The sequence below is a fragment of the Dermacentor silvarum genome, chromosome 8 (assembly GCF_013339745.2).
Source record: "Dermacentor silvarum isolate Dsil-2018 chromosome 8, BIME_Dsil_1.4, whole genome shotgun sequence".
Classification (NCBI taxonomy): domain Eukaryota; kingdom Metazoa; phylum Arthropoda; class Arachnida; order Ixodida; family Ixodidae; genus Dermacentor; species Dermacentor silvarum.
In genome coordinates, this window is record NC_051161.1 from 1,051,395 (window position 1) to 1,073,919 (window position 22,525).

General features: G+C 47.2%; 1 protein-coding gene across 1 annotated transcript in view; it reads right to left on the reverse strand.

Annotated features, from left to right (window-relative positions):
- Nucleotides 1-22,525, reverse strand: part of LOC119460513 (intermembrane lipid transfer protein VPS13A) — a 1,139,096-nt gene that overhangs the window by 502,911 nt on the left and 613,660 nt on the right. Inside the window, exon 52 of the mRNA XM_037721434.2 lies at nt 18,671-18,788. Coding sequence (XP_037577362.2) covers nt 18,671-18,788 — 118 coding nt within the window. The remainder of the gene's footprint in view (nt 1-18,670; nt 18,789-22,525) is intronic.

A 22,525-nucleotide genomic window follows, 5' to 3' on the forward strand; every position in this document is an offset into this window, starting at 1 on the left:
GCCTGAAAAAGTGGTAGTGTGAGTGCGAGGGCCGCCAACTTGGTACGCGTGACGAGTGCGATGTGATATACGGGCAGCGGGAATAATGTATGGCGGTTGATTAAGTGAAGTATGATAAAACTTATGAAAAAGAGAGAGAGTTGAAATGGGCGACGACGATTAGCGAGTGTGACCAAACCGGATTCTTTTTTCAATGACGACACGCTGACATTGTAGGAATACGTTGAATGGATTAACCTTATGGCACGGTTTTGCACTGATTCAAGTGCGTTGATTAGATATGCTTGATGAGGGCTCCATACGGCACATGCATATTCGAGTTTAGGTCTGATTAAGTTTTTATAGGCTAGCAATTTCACATGCTTGGGCGCTTGCTTTAGGTTTCGTTTTAAAAAACCAAGAGATTTATTAGAAGATGATATGACGTTAGTAATATGAGCTCTCCAAGTCAAGTCATTAGTAAGGGTAACACCAAGGTATTTGTAAGACTGCGCAGTTTCTATGTCTATATTATTTATTGTGTATGGGTAAGCTAGTGGGTTACGTCGGCGGGAGAATACCACTACTTTACATTTATTTGGGTTAAGTGTCATTAACCAGCAATCGCACCATTGTTGCAAGCGGTTAATACCCTCCTGAAGGGAGATTTGATCAGACATGTTAGTAATTGTTTGGTAAACGACGCAGTCATCTGCAAACATGCGAATATTACAGGATACATGCAAAGGTAAGTCGTTAATATATATTAAGAAGAAGAGAGGCCCGAGGACAGATCCTTGTGGGACCCCAGAAGTTACCGGTAGGGAAACAGATGGGCTGTTGTTAATAAGGACAAACTGTGAGCGGTTGCTAAGGAGGGCTTCAATCCATCGCAATATATCGGGGTGTACGTTCGTCAGAGATAGTTTTAGTAATAGTCGTTGATGTGTCGTTGAGAGAGTTTGGGTCTGGACTCCTGTCCGCCGTCGTGGTCTTTTAGAGAAACTATTGAGAAGGTACTTCGGCCCGTATAAAGTCATCCGACATCTCTCGTTAACTATGAAGTCGTCTCCGATAGCCCACATTCCTCAAGGCGTCGACGGCATACACCGGAGTGCACGTCGTCCGAATGAAGCCTTATTTGTCTGAATGAAATGACTGCAGCGTACGCGAGAACTGATCCTGGCATCGTCACGATAAAGCATCGGGACAATGCTTTCTTGGAAGGGAGGCTGTCACGACTAAAGAAGACAACGAAGTGAGGGACACGAGCACAAGCATGTCCCTCTCCGAAGAAGATAAAGTTGGCGCGGCCAATTCTTTTTGGGCCTCGAATATAGAGCTTGTGTTTGTTGTTGTGCCGTCGTCCTGTGTGCTGTTCTTCGCGTCCTGCGACAATATCGTAGTTCTAGAACATAAATCCCCCCAATTTAAATTATTTTAATGTATGGCGCGCAGGAGCGTTGGCAGAGTCACAGCATAACTTTTTTTTTCATTTCACGGGCTTTCTTTTTCGTTAGAAGAAAGGTCAGCATGAATCCTATGTTGCTTTTAATGCTGTTATCGGCCTTTTCCCAATGTCAACTTTTTAACTTACATCTCATCCATTAGGCAAGTTTATAAAGTTGGATAATTAAACATATTCGAGCACAATCAACAACAAATGTTCACAGCATTGGCGTCCCCCCTTTTCCCATGGAACAGAAAGTTTCAGGAGGCGCGCTAATAAAGAGCGGCATGGATGAAAGGGAAAGGTTGAATATGAAAGCAAGTCGAGGGTCCAAAGGATGAGGGGTGTCATAGGGGCGATCCCCTCTTCCATGCACACGCACAAAACGTCTTTGCAGTCGCAGCGTCAGCTCGCACCTGATTGTGGAAAAGGCAACCACTTTTGTGCTTGTAGGAAGAAAGAAAGAATTTTCTGGCTGCGGTGGCTGACACCTGAACCGGGAACGGTGCAATGAAGAGAGTGGCGAGCAAATAAGGGCATATTTACAATAGACTTATTAGGGCAAATATACTCAGACATTTCGCCTCCCATGCAGGGGACACACCGGCTCTTACCAATTGAGCTTTTCCAGCGCCGTTTTCCCATTCACTTTCTGGGTAATTGGTTAGAGCATCGCATGCATAATGCGAAGACATGGGATCGTTCGCCACCAGCGGGAAGGTATTTTTTCATCCATTTTCATATCCATTATTCTATCATTTAATTCAATTAGTAAGAACAAGTAATATCCCCTATGTTGTCCTTGGTGTTTTTGTTTGTTAGCTTCTTATGATATATATGAACGAGAAGAATGGGAACCGAGGGGCCCGATTTTTAATAATCATATCACAATAGTATATATATATATATATATATCTACAGTAAAATCTCGGTGATACGAATCTCGCGGGGTCGCGTGAAATATTCGTATCATTCGAAATTCGTATCATCAAAACATACACAATATCAAGAAAAATGAATTTATTTTTACCGGAAAAGATTTCTAATAGTGGAACCCCATTGATACCTTCCTCGCTGCTGCATTTTCCCGGCTGCTACGTCGCGTTTTCGTGGTCCCGACCTAAATCCCATTGACTTCCATGTATAGTCGAATCTCGATAATTCGAACTCGAAGGGGCCCAAAAATTTGTTCGAATTTAAAGGACTTATTTTTGAAATATTCGTGCACCATAGCGAACAGGACGTGCAGATTCATCCGTAATAATGTGGTGCTTTGTGGTGGACGTACGCCGTACTTTGGACGACATCGAAAAACAGTCGGCAAACTCATTCACGAGACTCAGTAGACGGTCTTTCTGATGGTCTGGCAGAGTAGCGTTAACGTGAATCCGTTCTTTTAGGCTGGGTAACTCAGATTGCTGAGACGATGCGATTTCCAATGTGCCAATGTCAGTAACATCAATGATTTCTCGAAGAAATGCGATTGTCGTTCCTCGCGGTACATGCCGATACTCGTTGCTAAAGTTTGTTAGCAAAATGACTGAACATTTGTTTTGCACCTGAAGAAGCCCTCTGGCTATGCAAATGTGGTGCTCAAGAAGCAGGGGGATGTTTGCCTCAGCAATTCCTTCAGCGACGTCCTCCATGTCGCATCGGACAAGGGTAAGCACGCTGCTATTGGGTGGCAATGTGACGTGATCGTCGGCAACGCGAAGCGCGATGTCACGGTCGATGTCATTACTGTGCGCGATGGCTTGCGTAGTAGCGAAACTGACTCTAGACTCTTGCAGGTCGATGATAGCGCCGTTCGCCTGAAGGAAATCCATGCCTAGTATAAGGTCCTTTGAACATTCAGGAAGAATGACGATGTCGCCGATGTACGTGAAGCCTCGAATGTTGACTCGTGCCGTGCACCGGCCCATTGGGGTTAAGAGGTGCCCTCCTGCAGTACGAATCTGAGTTCCGGCCCATTGCGTCGAAACTTTGTTCAGCATACGTGCAAGATTCTGGCTGATAACAGACGTGTCCGCACCCGTGTCGATTAACGCCGTGACTTCGTGGTCATCTATGGTAACTGGTACGTCGCAAAATACTGACACCGAACTTCACTGATTTCTCTGCGTCTCAATTGCGTCATATCGCGGTCGTCGTAGTGGAGGATCTTCAGCGTTCGCAACATCAGCGACCTCACCTCCGCAGGTCGCTGGACTCAGTTTTCCCGGGAAGCAGGGCTGGGTGAGCGACGCCTTGTTGCGCTCGGCGTGAAGAGGGGGCTGGAAGACCTGTTTCGGGCGGGTGACGATGACCGGGTGTCATGGAATCGTGGGGCAAACGAGGTCCTGGCGTCCGCGAGGTAGGCTTCAATCTCTAGAGGGCGTTTGCCATTTCGTGGGCACGGCGCATTCAGTGAAAATCCACGGAGCCCAGCTCGGTGGTAAGGACATGCCCTGTAGAGGTGATCGGCTTCACCGCAATGAAAACACAAGGGCCTCCGGTCTGCAGTGCGCCATACGTCGCTCTTGCGGGGTGGTCGCGCTTCAGCCATGAATGGCGTGCGGCAAGGCCTGAATTCGCCAGTTGCTTGTTCCACGGCGTGCACACCATGGAAGTCCGGCACGTCGCTCACACCGTGAAAAGTCGGCGACAACGAACTTCGCGCAACTTCCTCATACGACATGCGAGGCTGTGGCTGCCGTATCTCGGGCTGTGGTGTCTCGCTTCGCTCTGGGACTTGGACTGCCTGCCTGATTTTCTCTCGGATGACGTCAGCCAGAGCAAATCGCGGTACGGTTGCCGGAGCCACCTGAAGCTTCTGGAGCTCTTCTCCAACAACAAGCCTAATGAGCTCCCGCAAGGCGTCGGTATTGTCAACAGGTACAGTGAGATGGTCACGTGATAGGGTCGACACGTCGCGGTTGTACTGCCTTGTTCGCTGTTGCAGTGCCTTTTCCATTGATATGGCTTCCGCGAGAAACTCTGCAACGGTCCTTGGTGGGTTGCGTATTAGGCCTCCGAATAGCTCTTGCTTGACACCACGCATTAAGTTCTTGAGCTTCTTTTCTTCCGGCATGGACGGATCTGCGCGTCGGAAAAGTCGGTACATATCCTCGACAAACATTGCGACGCTTTCGTTCGGCCGCTGTACTCTCGCCTGAATTGCAGATTCAGCTTGCTCCTTGCGATCGAGGCTGGCATATGTGCTGATTAGCTGCCGTCGGAATTCGTCCCATGTTGATAGGGCCGCCTCACGGATGTCAAACCATGTCCGTGCATAGTCCTCGAGGGCAAAGTAGGCGTTGCGTAGCTTGCGCTCCGGAGTCCAGCCATTGAATTCTGCGACACGCTCAAAGTGATCGAGCCAGTCCTCAACATCCTCGAAGGTGTCTCCATGGAAGAATTTGGGGATTAGCAGCCGATTAAGCACGACCTCGGTCGGTGCAGTTGAGGAAGAAGACGGAACTGATGTACTCATTGTTCTGACTCGGTTGGGTAGAGGCTCATGCTCCGGTGGCAGTCCTTGAAGTCGACGGCTTGTCCATACGTGAACATGAGTCAGCTCGACCGGACTTCGTACTGGGCTTGTAGGCGGGGTTCGATCTGGGAGTGGTAGCATGTACCCCACACCTCCACCAGAAAAATGTAACGTAGATCGAAGACGGAGTCTTGAAAAATAGACGCTTCTCTTTAATGGCAGGCCAGAAGAAGAACATGCAGCCTACGCGCTTCGTCGTCTTTCATGGCGCCGACCTTTGCGCGCGCCGTCCCGCTGTGCGTGAGCCCCACATCATTGTGTCAATATGCTTAAGTTGCATATCAGGACGATGCTTCCTTCGAAGGGACGCAAATTCCGCGCCTGTACTCCGATGAAGAGGACTATGCAAGCAGGCATGAGCATTTCTATCAAAGCGCGGCAAAGAAGAAGAAGTCGTGGTAGCGCGCAGTATTAAAGGCGACCTGCTGCTTTTCCTCTTGATCAGTGCTATGCGACCCCTGTTTTTGTTGTTGCAACAATATTCATTGAGGCTCTGTAATAATGAAAATAGAGTTCTCCACTTGTTCGAATGAAAACGTGCAGAGAACACTTGCATGTGTGGTATCCTTCCAAGCTGCTCTTTTACGCGATAGGAACAAATAAGTTGGCATTGAACATGCTTGGAATAGTATGGAAGGAGTGCGGTAAATGTGCACAAACTCTAATTAAGAAAACGGCAGCACATACGAATGTCAGTGAGTGTACAAGTGGATGTTACAAGAGAGATCAAGAAATGGCGCCACTATCTTGTGCGACACACTGGCCGAGTGCTCCTTCTGAACCCTCCGCCTTGTCTGCAACCCTCTTTCCCCTGTGTATATTGAAATATCTTGAAGATGCATGCCTTTTTGGTGCTTGAGCCAATATGGAATGAATTTTCTAGTGCTGCTATTCCAACAGCTGATCTTGTTGCGCAGTTGCAGTCTTAGTAGATGCAGCCGCCGCCTGCAATGTAGCACTCGCCGCCAGCAGACGACAGGGAGCGGAAGTGCCCCTTTAAGATGTGTTGACCTTTCTGATTGGTCAAAGAAGCCTGTAGCTTCCACAGTGCTACCCGGAACTATTGAAACAGAGTATAGTGGGTGCTGTTCCCTTGGATATATATTTCTTGGACACATTCAGTTGGCGCATCCTGTAATAACTTAATTGTGGTTTAAGAAACCCTTATGGGTTTCCTTTGTAGCTTCGTGCTGGAGTCAGGTGGATGAGAATTTTTCCCGTTCATTAACATTCCTCGACCTTGCGGGCTTCCGCAGAACTGATTTGCTGTAACTTAATTATGTTTTTCAAGGGGAAATAAAGAACACCTTTTTGTCATCTGCCTGTATGTGATGTATGTTGAGCTTTACCAGGATGCTCCAAAATGCATATGTACTTCTCCAAAACGGACAATTCATGCTCAAAACCGCTGTTACAGACTCTGGAGAGGGTTACGGGTTTTTTCAATGATCAAGCACAAAGACTGTGGAAATCGTAGTAGCAACGTCGTCCTCCTCTTTCTCTTCTCCCACTTCCCTCGTTTTTCACTGGCAGTGACCTCCACTTTGTAACATTCCTCCTCTCCCAGATGAAGCCCGCCGGGTGTTTCACTCCTGCGTCTTTCGTGTGAACGGCTTCAGGCGGGCAACATGTGCCACCTCAGTCTTGCATGAATGGCGGCCATTTGAAGTGAGACTTGCACTTTTGTAGTTCACCTCACTTAAACGATCGAGCATAACAAACGGCCCGGCATAATCTGTAAGTAGCTTTTGGCTCAAGCCACGCGTATTGTAGTCCAAAGCCACACGAGGTCACCGAGGGAGAACAACATAAGTAACATGCTGGTGTTGTTGACTGTCGTAGCGTGTTTTAAAGTGGTCTTACGTAGCCAATGTACATAAGTGAGCAAGTCGACGAGCCTCTTCTACACGACACAAAGTCTCCGCGATAGACAAATCATCATGGATGAAACAAGGAAAGATAGTGTCAAGCATATGATGAGGTGGGCGTGCATAAAGAAGGGAGAAAGAGCTGAAACCGGTCGTTTCGTGTTTCTCTGAGTTCAAAGCGTACGTCACGAACGGTAATACTTCATCCCAGTTCTTGTGGTCCGAAGCGACATACATTGGTAACATGTTGATCAATGTTCAGTTTGTGTGCTCCGTGAGGCCAATAGTTTGTGGATGATAAGCTGTCGAGTGTCGGAACTTGGAGGGACACGAACGCAGTAGTTCGTCCACATCAGCGATAAATTAGCGATCACGGTCACTTAGTATCACGCAAGGCGGCCCCTTGTCGGAGTATGATTGAATGCAGCCCAAAATTAGAAACCTGGGCTGCAGTGACGGAGGATAAGGCTGCCGTTTCGTAATACCGCGTCAGGTAGTAGGCACGCACAATTATCCATCAGCTGCCTCTTGAAGAATGCAGAAACGGTCCGATCAGGTCTGCGCTGACTTTTAAATGCTGTGGAGATGGGTTTGCACAAGGCTTACCCTACGAGCGACGGTCAGGAAAGGGCACGACGCTCCTCCACTCCGCAACGCACAAAGGCGCTATGGCAGGGTTCGTCGACTCTCCGACACGGCGCAGAGAAGGCTCCGGAGTTAGATCGCCAGCAAACACGGGTTTATTCACCCAAGATACAGCTCAGTGCTACAGTCACGGCGCTTACGGGCCAAGGCTCGCCGCAAGACCGATCGAGTACGCGCGCCCGCTGCGCTAGGGCTAACCGGGTAGCGGTCCGCCAAGCGCGATAACGAGGAGTCGCGAGAACAAAGATCTCATGTAACCACCTCGTTGCGAGCCTGTGAGCCTCTCTCTCTCTGCCGCGGCGAGGAAGCGCTCAGCGGACGAGAGCTCGGGTGGAGAGGGTGCCCGGGGGCCGCCGCGCGGGAGGCCAATCAGGGCGCGTCCCAGTGACGTGTTCTCGCGGGGCAAGTCCAATCCCGGGGGGGAGAAGCACGGTTTGTGCGGGAAAGTAAGTCCGGCGCGCTCGCCATGTCCGCCATGTTGCCGTTACGGCGGCGCTCCTTGGAGATCGAGCTAAGCACCACACGCGAGCTGGGGGACGAGTCGCGGGGAGGCACCTCGATCCCCACAATGCAGAGCATTTCTTGAACTCACATGTAGCGTGCGCCGTCCGTCCACAACAGCTCGAGCCCAGGTGCGCCCTCTCCCCCACTCCTCCTCTCCCGCATCATGCTTGCAGCACATGTGCAGCGCGCGAAGCGTTGTAGTTGAGTCGCGTTCCGGCGCTGCAAGCACCGTAGCAACAGCAGGTGCTTTATTTTTGGTAACAACTTTACGTTACCTACTTACGATTCTCTCTTCTCTCTCAACCCAGACCACCACCACCACCACACCATCACCACCACCACCACACCAACAACACCAACACCACGGAACCGTGCACTATGCTCTGCATTTACACGTGTCCCTCGCGCGGGGGCATGCGACGAAGCTTTTTCAAAAGGGAAACTGGGGGCTTTACTGGCTCTAGGTTACCGACTGGAGCTGAGGTAGGTTGCTTGTCGCTCTGACACTGTGTACAACTGGCCACATAGGTGTCAATTGTTTTGTGTATTTGAGGCCAGTAGAATTGTTCTTTGGTGTGACTAAGTGTTTGCGCTGTCCCTAAGTGACCAGAGGTGTGGTCATCGTGGGTAATGCGCAAAACAGATGTTTGAAGAGCCTCCGGAACTGCCAGTAGAAAGTGGGCGCCCGTCGTTGATAAGTTCCTGTTGTAAAGAAGACAATCTCAGACGCAAAATCGGCCTTCGGTTATATGCCCTGGTGTGGCAGAGAAAAGAGCTTTCAAGCTTGGGTCGTTGTGCTGCTCTGCGGCGAATGTCAAGGCATTGGGAAAGAAAGGCTAAAGGGAAGCGATAAGGTGGCCAAAGTTGTCGGCTTCATAATCCGTTGTACGTAGTGGCATCCTAGAAAGGCAATCCGCATCAGGGTGTCGGCGGCCACTCTTGCACGAAATAGTGAACACATATTCCTGTAGACGAAGGGCCCATCGCACGAGGCGACCAGATCGGTGATGAAGATTGACCAGCCAGCACAGAGAATGGTGATCTCTGACGATGGTGAATGGGCAATCATAGATGTAGGAGCGAAACCGCTGCACGGCAAATACTACGACTAGGCATTATTGTTCTGTCACAATGTACATAGTTGCGTTCCGGCTTACTTAAAGAACGGCTTGCGTACGCTACGACATGTTCTCTGTTGCTAGAGCGCTGGATGATAACGGCAGCGATGCTGACGCCACTTGCATCTGTGTGAATCTCTGTTGGAGACGAAGGATCGAAGTGCAGGAGTATTGGCTGTGAAGTTAACAAAAACTTCAGCTGGCAAAAACCAGCATCACACTTAGGAGTCCACTGAAACGGAATGTGCTTACAAAGAAGATTCGTAAGAGGGTGAGCGACATCCACAAAACAGGGTATGAACCGCCAGAATCATGAGCACAGCCCTACAAAGCTACGAAGCTGTCTGACAGATTAAAGCTGCTCGAATGATTCGACGGCTGCCGTCTTCTGTGGGTCTGGTCTAATGCCATCTTTATCAAGATGTCCTAATATCACTGTTTGGTGCTCGCCAAAATGGCATTTTTAAAAAATTCAGCTCAAGATCTCCAACAATTTCGATACAGTCGAGTACAACATCAAGGTGAGTGTCCTGCTCCTGAAATGTGCGTCCAAAAATTACAACATCATCAAGGTAGCACATACAAATCTGCTATTTCAAACCGTGCAGAATAGTAGGGAGTTTTAGTATAGCGGAAAACAGCAAACGCAAGGATTTAGAGTTAGCGTTGCGTGCTGCGAACTGCGCATGCACAGAACGTAAATGTAGCCAGAACTCTTACGTACGTACGCTATTTCCGGAATATAGCGTTCAACGCTAACGCACGCAAGGGATTCTGTACGTAGGGCAAGATGACGGCACCTGTTGAAGCGAGAGCCGTCCACTTCGGATCTATCGAGTCGTCGGCCTGCACTGTTCGACTCATTTGTTCCCCACCAATGCTCATGTTTGCTTTAGATTTGTGTGATGATGCTTTGACAGCGGCGTACAGGTGACAAATGGGCGTTGTTTTCGATATACGTTCTCGATTAGTGGTGGAGTAAGCTTAACGAGAGGGTTTGCTCATGTTTGCTCATGTTTGCTGTATCCGCCTCGAGATGGCGACCAAGTGTATTGGCGTTAGCGTTAGCGTTTTGTTCCGTTCCGCTATTCTAAAACACTACATTGTACCGCACTGTGCAGCCTTGCTTTGCGTTAGCGTTGCGTCACACGCTAACACTAACGTAAGTGTTTTCCACTATACTAAAACTCCCTAGTGTCCATGAATCTTTTGAATGTTGCCGGTGCATTGCACAATCCGAACGACATGACGTTGAATTCATACAGCCTGTCAGTTATAATGAATGCCGTTTTTTTCCTTGTCAGCTGGGTGCATCGGAATTTGCCAATAACCGACTCTCAGATCCACAGAAGAAAAGTAGGAAGCGGAATGCAGACAGTTGATGGCGTCATCAATACGGGGCAGAGGATAGATGTCTTTCTTGGAAACGGAATTCAGTCGGCGGTAGTCAACACAGAATCTCCATGTACCATCTCTCTTCTTCACAAGAATAATGGGAGCGGCCCAGGGACTCGTGGATTCCTGAATTATTGCCTTTATTAGCATCTCTTGCACTTGCTCGTTGATGATGTTGCGCTCAGATGTTGATACCCTGTAAGGTTTCTGCCGTACGGGATGCGCTGAAGCGGTGTTGATCCGATGACGTGTTCGAGACGCTGGAATTAAAGGCATTTTGCCGCTTCTTGAAAAGTCGAACACTATAAAGTGCTTGGAGAGAATGCCCAGGAGTGTGTGGTGGTCACTTTGGCTAAGTGAATCGCTGATCATTTGTAGAAGTTGTGAATCTTTTGAACCTTGAGAACCTAGATGTCCATTCTCGCCTGTAGCATCAACAAGCGCAACCAGCGTCGTAGTGGATTTGGGTTTGAATCCAGCAAGTTTCATGCCACGAGGCAACACTGCAGGCTCCATCGAACTGTTATTTGTCCACACACCTGCACGTCCTTCACCTACAGACACCACGCTATGGGGAACTAAAATGCCCTTTTTAACACAGGTCAAATGAATTGGTTCCAGCATGGCGTTGAACATGGCAAGGTCATTACTAGAACAGGTAACTGGAATGCACACAGCAGTAAAGACAGGAACGACCACGTCCTTGCAGACAAAAAAGATGCATTCATCACAGGATGAATTCTCCAAGAGCGCAGCTGGGAAACTACCTTGCACGGAAAGGTGCCCAATTCTACAGTCAACAGTTGCCCTACACTCCTGAAAAAAATTGATTTCCAAAATAACGTCTTGTGTAGATCCTGTAATAACCGTGAATTCTGTGGGAAACACTCTGCCAACCAAAGACACGTTCACAGTACAAACTCCCAGAGGACACAAAGCTTCACCGCTCACACCATGGAATGTTGCACCACGGCTTCAACAAAACATCACTTTCAGTCCAAGTAGGTTCTTAAAATTAACACTCATCACAGAAATTGTGGCGCCTGTATCAACAAGTGCCACGGTAGGTACACCATCAGCAAGTACATGAACTTTGTTCTTCAGCATAAACACTGACGGGGGTATATCTGTCGATAGTGCCTGGTATCTTGTGGCCTCACCCCCACTGGTCGCACCGACTAGTTTTCTGGTGGCGGTGACTACGTGCGTCACCGCAGCGATGGGGATCGTGGAGCTGGTGGCAGCATTAAGCTTCGATCAGAAGCCGGCGAGTAGTAGCATAAACCGGTAGGCGTGCATGGTGGCCATGGCGTGGAGAACAGGCGGTCAAAAGGCTGTCAAGACATGAGCAAGAGCTCTCGCTGGTATGAAGAGTGGTGGTTGCAAAATCGAAAGATGTAACTACCCGGGACGCCACACCTGTAGCACACTGGAAGAGGTCGAGATACCCGTGGCCGCTCGGAGTAACCAGTCCTCTCAGAAATCATTGAATAGCAGTATCGCTTTTCATGGGGAGGGTAGCCAACTGATGTTCGTTGAGAGAAACGAGGCGAGCGAGAACGCCGTTCATAATAGGAGGGTGTCCAATATGAGTACCCAGATCGCAGTGTTCCTTGGTATTCATCAACATTTGCTGCATTAACTGATGGCCGCTATGGGGCCGGAGCGGCCAGCATTCGCACCCATTCTGTTTCTCTTGCATAGCAGTCCTGAAAGTCACTGGGGCAAGGAGAGATTTGCTGACATCGAAGCAATTCTTCTCTTACAATCTGCCGTATTGTTGACGAGAGGTCAGTATGTGACATTGTGTTGACACTAGCCACTGCTGAGATTTTAGACAGACAGCCAAATTTCGGAGCTATCTGTTGCATCTTCAGCGTCTGACAGTACTGCAGACAGTACTGCAGCACGTCGGACACGGAGTTTAAGAGGTTCTCATTGCCAATCAGGAAATTGCACACGTCTTTGGCTATCCCCTTAAGAACGTGTCCCACCTTGTCCTCTTCAGGCACCCTGGGATTCACTATCTTGCACAGCTTCAAAATTTCTTCAATATATGTGGTACATGTCTCCCCTGGAAGCTGTGCCCTCTGAGCCAATGTATGCTGCGCTCGTTTCTTCTACCGCGTTAGAATCACCGAAGCGCTTCTGCACTTCCTCAACAAAACAATCCTAAGTTGTGAACATGTCCTTGATGTTTTCATACCACATGAGAGCGGTGTTAGTTAGCGAAAATACAACATGACTGAGCGGCGCTGCCGAGTCCCAGCCGTTGCTTCGGCGCATCCGTTTATATAGTTCTAAAGCCACTCATCGACGTCTTCTCCTGAGGTTCCGCCGGCACTCGGTAGCATGCTAAGGAATCTGTAGGAGTTGCCCCCGGTGCATCAAAGGTCTGGACTGGAGACATCATCTCGATCGGCGAAGGCGGAAATCCGGCAAGGCGGCAACTGTGGCGAAGTACGGGGAGTAGAGCTTCTGTCGTTGGGTTAGTCTTACCCAGCACCTGCCACCAATCTGCTACGGACTCCGGAGAGGGTTAAGTGGGTTTTTAATGATGAACGCACAAAGACCGTGGAAATCGTAGGAGCAACGTCGTCCTCCTCTTTCTCTTCTCCTGCTTCCCTCATTTTTCACTGGCAGTGACACTTTGTAACAGTGCCAAATTTACGGCTCCAAAACTCTCTTGGCTGTTGGCATTACTGTCACGACTAATGAGCAACAGTGCGTCCCCACACTCCTTCCCTCCACTTGGTTATGTTAGAGCTCGCAGGAAATGCACCCCCACCCTTTTTCACAACTGGGTTGCCCGAAACATGGCCTCAGAGCTTGCGCGCGCTGGCAGGTTTTGCTCCGGCCATCCCATTTGGTGTGCTCTCCCACAATAACGTGTAATCCGGTATGCGCACCCGCGGCTGTCCCGAGATGCTGCTGTCACCCTAAGGCTCTAGATTTTAAGTGGACGGAAGCATCAACCGGTCAGCAGTCGAGATAAACAAGGGACGTTAAAGGGCCCCAACCACCCAGAGGTCGAAATTTAGTTGTGGTGTTGCAGTTGTGCACGAGTCTACAACGAACACATTGCCGCGAAAATTTTTCGAAATGGTGCCGTAATAGCGGAGTTACACATGTTTCATGATCTAAAAACGGCCCTCACTCGTTTTGCTCTTTCCTACGCTACTCTCCTCATCGGCTGGTCTCCCCTCCTCACCGAGTGCTTCTCGAAAGGTCACGTGACATACGTCATCGCCAACGCGCTTCTCAAAACACTGCCTACTTCAGGTTAAGGCACGTCCACGCTAGCGGCACATATACCGACGGCGAACCGGCCACAAGTGCCGTAGAATGTCTGCCGCGCGAGAGGTGTCCAAACTAGACGGCAGTTCGGCCGGCGCCCCACCCGCTGCACGATCAATGGGCCAATCGACAACCGCGAAGCTGCGCGCCTCCGCCACCAGCAATGAAAACATTGGCTGCAGCTCAGCTGCAGTGCACGGCTACCGCCGGGAGACGACGGGCTCGGCTGTGCTTGCATCACAGCCGACGGCGCCACTAATATCAGCGTATTTTTCTTCTTTGTGTACAATTATTGCGAAGAGCGATAACAATTAACGATAAGAAAATATTGCGGCTTATGAGCGTCGGTATTTCATTTCGAAGCGCCGTCCATTTTAGCTTTGAAGGGAACCAGAAAAGGCCTAGCGATGATATCGGCGCCGTCCAGCGATCAGCGGCAGTGAGGCTGCCACACAAATGAGTCCCGGTCTCATCCTCTCTACGTACGGCAAGGAAATCTCGCCGTTCGCGAGCAGAAACCGCTGTCGAACGGTGGCCCGCAAATGGCAAACGGCGTGCGACGAGTTACTGTGCTGGTAACGTGGACGTGGACTCGGCGTTTCTCTGCTACCCGCTGTTGCTGCGGTGCCAGCCCGTGTTATGCAAAGACCCTGTGTTGCGCGCACGTCTGGAAAGGCCAACACTGTCGCACTCTGTTCGTGCAGCTAATCAGACCGCTAAGCACGACTGTGTTGGAACGCGAGCGATTTGGAACTTGCATTGCGGGCTGTAATTACCGATTCGCAAGGGCGCGCTAACGAGCAACATGACGAGGAAGAGCAGAAAGCGCGCGCACCTGCTAGCAGACTAACCGGAAGTCGTAGGTTCTTGTTCAACCAATGGACATCGTTTCCGCAGTTGACATCACCAGATTCCCCTGCTGACATCATGACGACTGCTGGGGATACCGGAAAGGTGAGGGGAGGAGGACGGCATTGTTTTTTTGATTTTGTGGTGCTCCAGCGGCGCGTAACACTGCAGCATTTGGCATCGTTGATCGTGACAGCATTGTGAACTTGATGTGCTAGTTTACTTGAAATGTTCAAAGAATACCTGAGGTGGTTTGGGGCCCTTTAAGAATAAAAGCAGGTAAGAGATTGATACGACTGGATATGTTACAGTCATAGGTAGCAGTACGAGGTAAGTATTGAAGAAAAGAAAGATTGAGGGTACGAATACAAGAATGCTAGAATGAAAAGCATGTTCCTAAGTAACTCAAGCAGACTAGGTGACTATTTGTCACCGCCTCCTTTTAAAGGGGATGCCAATAATTCATCATCATCATCTGGCGCCTGTGGAGGCAGTTGTAGAAAGAAGGCAGACCGTGCCAGATCTCAACGTGCGCATTGCCTGTCTTTTCACATTTCGCAGGAGATTTTCACAGGATATATCCTAGGAAATTTTTCAGCTATGCCTCAGGCTCTGCCTCTAACATTTTGCCGTCTTAACCGTTTAGCCTTTTGTGCGGTTATTTTTTCTTGTACCTTTCTTTATCCTTATCTGTTGATTTTGTAATATTTGTAGTTTGTACTTATGTTGTACTTATGTAAATAAATAATTTATTTTTCTAAACAAACCATATGTGGGTTCACATACCATCCAGCGTCTGTGAACTGGTAGCTTATCGTAGATGGCAGTTTGTTGGGTGCCTAGATTTTCTCTTTTTGTTTTTGTTTTTTTGTACTGTGCATTGCGACAAATCAGCAATTGATATGGCAAGTTCCAGGTTTGTAAGCCTTGCACGCCTACTCTGTAGAGCAATGATGCTTGTGTAATATTTATTAGCATCTTACATTGCATACTTTTTTCCTTTTTTAGTTTCATGTTGCATGGTATTGCATTGTGCAAATAAAGCTTTTCTTATTTGATGCTTTTGTTTTTCTTTTTGCCTCGTTGAATAACGCTTGCTCCGAGTTGTTGTAACAGTACTCTGCCCTTACCCAATGCCTTCTTGAAGGCGATGTAAGGTATTCATAGATAAACATATTTTTAAAAAACCATGCCCTAAGCAGACATGCGAAAAAGCGACTAGTATTTTTGTGTTCGATGTAATTAACAATTTAAGCATTACTGTTATGAGTGTCTCCTAATTAATGAGTGAATAATTGCACAGTTCATCATTTCACGCTTGATGCACAATTTCTTGCTCCATCCAGCCTTGAGACTGCAGCGCCCAATAGGTATAGGCATGAAAACACGCGCAGCAGAATGCACAAATTTTTCATAGTCTAAAACAAAATATGTATTTTTAAAATCTCAAAGTTAGCTGCACCTTTGTTGTTTTGTGAGTTTGCACATTTCAGTAACACTTCCCTAACAATATTTGCCTTTGGACTGGCATTCTTAATAATAAATAAATAAATAAATAAATAAGTTCGCAAGATATGTAAATAAATTCTGGGGTCAACGTGCCAAAAACACCACATAATTTTAAGGCACGCTGTAGTGGGGGCTTCGGCTTATTTTGACCACTAGGGTTTCTCTAACGTGCACCACCTTGCTTCACGCCCTATCACAATGCCAAAATGCATTGATAAAATCAAGCACCGACACCAGCAGGTGACTCGTTCAAAGCTTTGAAATCATCTCACTAAACGATAAACATGCATATGACAAGCATTTATGAGGTATAGTGTGTCTCCGGCCCATTGCGAACTCTTGTAGATGTGTTCCACTTCTACATGCCAACATGAATGTAGTGGAAGTATGTGCATGGGAAGAAAAAAATCAAAGGAGTAGAGAATAAATAGGCGCCAGCATGCACATTACCCCTCGTCAGCCACCATTTCCAAATCAGTAAGGGATGACGTAGCAGTGCCGGAACAAAACCTGCCAGCAGGTGCAATCTCGGAGGTCGAAGCTTAACATTTCGACAGAATTACCTGTCTGGTTGGGAAAATTTGATTAAGACTTCGAGGTTGACTCCAACCAAATAAGGAAATTTACTAGGCCGACGTTTCGGAACCAATTCGGCTCCTTCTTCAGGGGGTATTCTTCAGAGGTGGCGGTGTGCCGCTTTTAAAAGGTCCGTCGTAACAAAGGAGAGGAAGGGGGAGAGAGCGTAAGGTGCGGAGACACTTGGCAGGGCACCTGTTCTAGACAGACAAAAGAGGTAGCGGGGGGGGGGGAATACAACCCAGCCGACCAGCAACGCCGAGGCCCCGCCGTCACCTCTTTCGTCTGTCAAGAACAGGCGCCCCGTCAAGTGTCTCCCTACCTGACGCTCTCTCCCCCCCTTCCCCCCCCCCTTCCTCTCCTTCCTTACGATGGACCTTTTAAAGGTGGCACACCGCCACCTCCGAATAATACCCCCTGAAGAAGGAGCCGAATTGGTTCCGAAACGTCGGGCTAGTAAATTTCCTTATTTGGTTGGAGTCAATCTCGAAGTCTTAATCCCGGAGGTCATGCTGAGAGCATGCGCTCTTTCCTTCAGCATGTTTGCTCGCCTTGCCTTCCTAAGTCCGACTATCGGTACACCAGGAAAAAGGACAGAAGAGCCAAATAAATCTATTCGCTTTAATGAAAGTCGCAGTTTCACCAGAAAGGTGGAGCATTGGTTGCGATAGCAAAGAGACAACTACACGAAGTAAGGCTAGTAGTTTTATAGGTGTCACTTGCGCTCATACAAACATGAACAGATCTCAAAAAAAAAGAATTATGGGGTTTTACGTGCCAAAACCACGATCTCATTATGAGGCACGCTGTAGTGGGGTAGGCTTGTGTTAATGCTAGTCGAGTTTCTTTTTCATTGTGAACAAGCAGATAATATTTAATTTTAATCAACTAACATTTATTACCATACTTATTCAATAAGGTGCCAATGCAATGGTCATGGAATACATCGAGAAATGACCGATAAGAGCATATATGGCGACCTAGGTCTTGTGTGGTTCTTTTTTTCTGACAAAAAAAAAAAAAGAAACAAACAAGAGAAAGCCTGCAAACAGTTTTTTTTTTTAGTCCACGTGACAACTCGTCCTCGCACCAGTAATATAAGGGGTCCCTGATGTAAACATCGTCCTCAATGCATTGTGTATATTACGAACGAGCAAACCTGGGCCACGTAGGGTATCAATAGGGCGCAAAATCGAGTGCTAAAATGCCTAATGAAACTGATGAGCTACACGCTGAGCAGACTGTACGACCTTATTCATTCAGAGCGGCTTTCCTTTCCGACTGCACCATGAAATGAGTGTCAGTTCAAATCATCCTTAGCTGGTCTGTGTACGCGCAAATGTTTAACACTTTCATAAAACACTCATATTGCATTTAAAGCATGCAACTGTTTTCCTTTTCTTGTTGCCTAGTTACAATTATGCTACCAAACACACCCACACTCAAATGACGCTGACGCCGAAACGGATTGCTTAGGCTTGGATTGCAGGGCTAAGCGCTAACCAACCCATATTTATAGCTGTGTAGTTGTCACTGAACACGCACATCCTGCTAAATTTGGCAACTTCATCTGAAATTAGTGTTTTGGCACAGGTTAGCAGTTTGGCGCAAGATGGTGCAGCACTTCCATGGCTGCACTATTTCAGTAGTTCTTTCACAACTTGTCAACAACAGTTTGCGCGGAGAGAGTGCTCTGCACAAAGAAATGTTCTTGAAAGATAACAGAAACAAAACATGTTAGAGTGAAGTGAAAGTCAAGGTGAACTTTGCCTAAAAGTATCATCATTGCTGAAGACAGCAAAAATACAGAGCTTCAGAAGGAATAAAAATACTCCCCCCCCCCTCCCCCCACAAGAACTATTCTTTCTTTTTCAGATTTCACAGCAGCACTCATGCCTTTACCACTGTTTTCATGGAGGAGAATTAGAAACCCCAAACTCGCACTTACCTTCATCCAGAATAGGTGCTTGTCTTCGGGGTTCCGTGAACAGCAGCTGATAAATTTGGCACTCTTGTTGTTAGACACAATGTCCTGAGACCAGAGACCGTCCGGGGAGGGGTCATAGCTGAAAAAGGCAGCACCCATACTATTTCTAACAAAATAAGATAACGGCACTATTCAGCTTGCAGATGCTGTGGTTTTGCCTATGCATGCAGACAAAAGCAAGAGAGAATGCTTCGGAACTTTTTAAAGTGCAGCAAAAAGTTGGAGGATAGAGGAACAAAATGACAAGGTGCTTACTCGTAACTGAAGAAGTTATTGAAGAGGTTTCACATACCGTGTTACCTAGCTAATTTAGCAGGCTAATCCTCTAAAAAAAAAAAAAAAAAAAAAAAAAAAAAAAACAGCCATGAGATTGCAACAGTGATCGAGACCAACAATGTTTTCTCAGAAGCCACCTTGTTCACGTTGGTGAATTTTTTCGTCATCATTCATTAGCTAATTATTAAAATTGCCCCAATTTATAATTACTCGTTTAACTGCACAATCTTGAATGTCAAATTGTGAATTGCATTCGAAAACATCATATTAACATTCACCAGCTCGCTACGTTTTCCGCAGTTATCTTTTCTACATTTTGAAGTTGTGGCACAAAACGTGAAAAAGAATGCAAATTGAAGGCAAGCTCATACATTTGGTGCGTGCAACAGCAGCACTCTCAAAAGGAGTTTCAAAGAATCAGCACTACTGATTGGTTGACTTGGTGACCGCGAAAAAGTGACAAGGTGACAGCATAGCTGTCAGCTGCTTGCGTGTAGCTATAAGAAATAGGACTAAAGCAAAGCAACAAATAAAAAGAGAGGAAGCCGTGGCTGCTTGCTAGTGTTGATTCTCTGAAACTCCATTTAAGAGCACTGCTGTCGAGCACGTGAAACATGCAAGCCCATCTTCACTTAGCATTATTCTTGTTTTTCGCGCCCCAAATTTGAAACATGGAAGAAAAACTGGGGAAAATATAACGAGCTCGAAAATGTTCAATATGATGTTTTCAAATGTGATGCACAATTCGACTTTCAAGCTTATGCAATTATGCAAGTAATTATAAATTTAGGCAATTAATTTTGAATAGCTAGCTAATCAATAATACCAAGAAAGTTCACCAGCATATGCAAGGTCTGCTAACAAAACACCATTGGTACCATCATCGTATCTCATAGTCCTTTATTTTATAAAGAGCTTGGCCCGCATTAGCTGGGACACACGGCAGATAAACAGAGTAGTGATAGCGTATACAGAGCAAAGCAGCGTTAAAATCTAAACAATGTACTGATACTTATTAGTAAAGATAACTGAAAGTTGAACGTGCATGCGTGTTAACAATCGAGAAAACCACATTTCTTATCATGTAGCAAGATGGAATGGATGGTTGGCGCAAGCATCTAATATTTTTCTAATGTGAAATCATCTTCTATTTCTCGCGTGAACTGCTTATCCTTTGTTTCATTAAACTCTCTACAATGGGCTGCGAAATGTGATGGCCCTCAAGATTTTTGTAATGCTTGATGCTCCCTTAGATGCATGTTGATACAATGGCCAGTGTGACCCACATAAACCTTGCCACAGCCAAACAGGATAATGTGTAAATTCTTGAAATAGATTTCACAAGCTTTTTGCCATGTTTATTGGCACATTCAAGAGACTTACTATGAAATTCAGAGCAAATATGTTGGAGCTGATCTTTAGCTGAAAGCAGGACGTCAACTTTATACAGTGGAATCTCGATGATGCGAATCTCACGGGGTCACGAAAAATATTCGTATTAGTCGAAATTTGTATCGTCGAAACACAATTAAAACTAGCTAAATTAAAGAGTCAGAGGTGAACTCACTCAGGCACACGCACGTAAAAAATATTTACAGTATAGACCACTTATAACCTAACCGTTAATAGTGCAGAACTGGCTACAACGCGGCCTTTTACAACTCCCGTTTTCCCTCCCATAGAACTCCATGCATACGCATACTGCTTACAGTGCAGCCGCGTGAGACGAAATAGCGGTTATAATGCGGCTTCCGTGGGAAAATCTCGCCGACAAGGGCGGCAGGGAGTATGCTTCTCAATGAGGCGCGCCCACCGATGGGAGAGGAGATCAACAAGGGCGATGCGGAGGAGGAGCACTAGTCCAAGGGTGATAAAATCATCGCCGCGCGCCGTATGTGCGAGTGAAAGCACGCGGGGGATGCGCGCCTTCACGGAGAGCGAACGCACAGTGGAGAGAAAACGCGACTTCCGTCACCCGAAAGGCCGTGAGGGTATGGGAGGGAGGGAGGGGGGGACGACGCTGTGGCTGCGGCACCAAATGCGTATCTTGCAACCGGGCGCAAGGGTAACTGGCGACACAATCTCCCACGCGAAAGGAGCAAAGTGCAAAGGCAGCGCGGGAAGGAGGGAGGGAGGGGGGCGCTTCTACTCTGCCAACAAATGCGTTCTTTGCGCCTGTGCCAGCAGCCGGTGTTGTCGTGCGCACCGTATCTTGAAAGCGATCTCCACACGGCTTTGACCTTTGTATGCGCTGTGCCCTAACGCTGCTTAGTTTCCGTTGAAGCGATAGACCGCACGAACCTTTGCTTGCTGCGGAGGCCGCGCTTCCCCACGCCCCACGCAAAAGGAAAAGCACAAAAGCAACAAAAGCTCCACTGCTTCAAACTCTTCTCGCCCAGTCGCGGCCTCCGCGCTGTCCGGCGCCGCGTCCGCGCCTCCGCACCAAAAGAGAAAGGGAGAAAGCGCGTGATTGCGCGCTGTTCTCTTTTGCGGCCAGCGGTGCGGCGGCGTTTATTTGTATCAACCGACGTGGGTTGAAAATCGATTAGTAACAACTGTTCTCTAGCACGTTGCAAAGTAATGGGGCTCAGCCGGGACCACAGAAAAATTCGTATCCTCCGGAAATTCGTATTAGCCGTGATCGTATCATCCGAGATTCCACTGTATCTGGCACCTATGTACTTAATTCATGAGCTGTCCAATGTAGGTACAAAATGACTGCAAATTTGTTTTTATCATATCTCTACAACCGTGCATCTTACGCTCAAAGCCTTTCCATTCCTTCATTAGACTTAACACAAACTGCTATAATGACAGTCTGTGGATAGCCAGCCTGTTTTTCAATTTGTCAACCTTACTTTAGAAACTCAAGTCCATTATGTGTTCAATCAATTTTTTCAACACGGAGCCCAATGTGGCTTTAAAGGGATCAACGACAGCGCAGAACGTGTCACGAGATTTTGAAAAGATTAAGATTTATAGCAGACTTGTACATTATGAATTACTTGAATTAATTACTTGTAATCAATAACACTTTTTGGGAATGTTGTAATTTAACGATTTCCTTGCTTACTTGGAAATGGTCACTGGAGTTCAATTACTGTTTTCAGTAACCAATTACATGAAACAAGTTACATTTTTTACGAAGCAAGTTCTGACAGGTGAGACACAGCTCTCAGCACCTAAATTTGGTGGAAACTACAGAGTCTAAAAAGATGAAAACATGTACATAGGTTACCTCCCTACCACAATCAGTGTCCTACAACTACGCCTGAATCCCCTGAATATGGCAGGCTTGCAGATATGCACACTTCTCTTGGAAGTCTGACCTCTGAGCTTTTCTCTTAAAATAAATTTATCTCTTTCTCTCCTAAAAGCACTTTTAGGCCGCCTTCATAGGCAGTATGAGCTGCTGCTCAATTCTTCTTCGTTTAGTGCAGTCTATGACTTCTCTAATATAGACTGAAGTCTGTGGACTTATATGTCTCTATCCGTTTGATATTACGTAACTCGTATATAACACCTATTTTTGTGATTGTA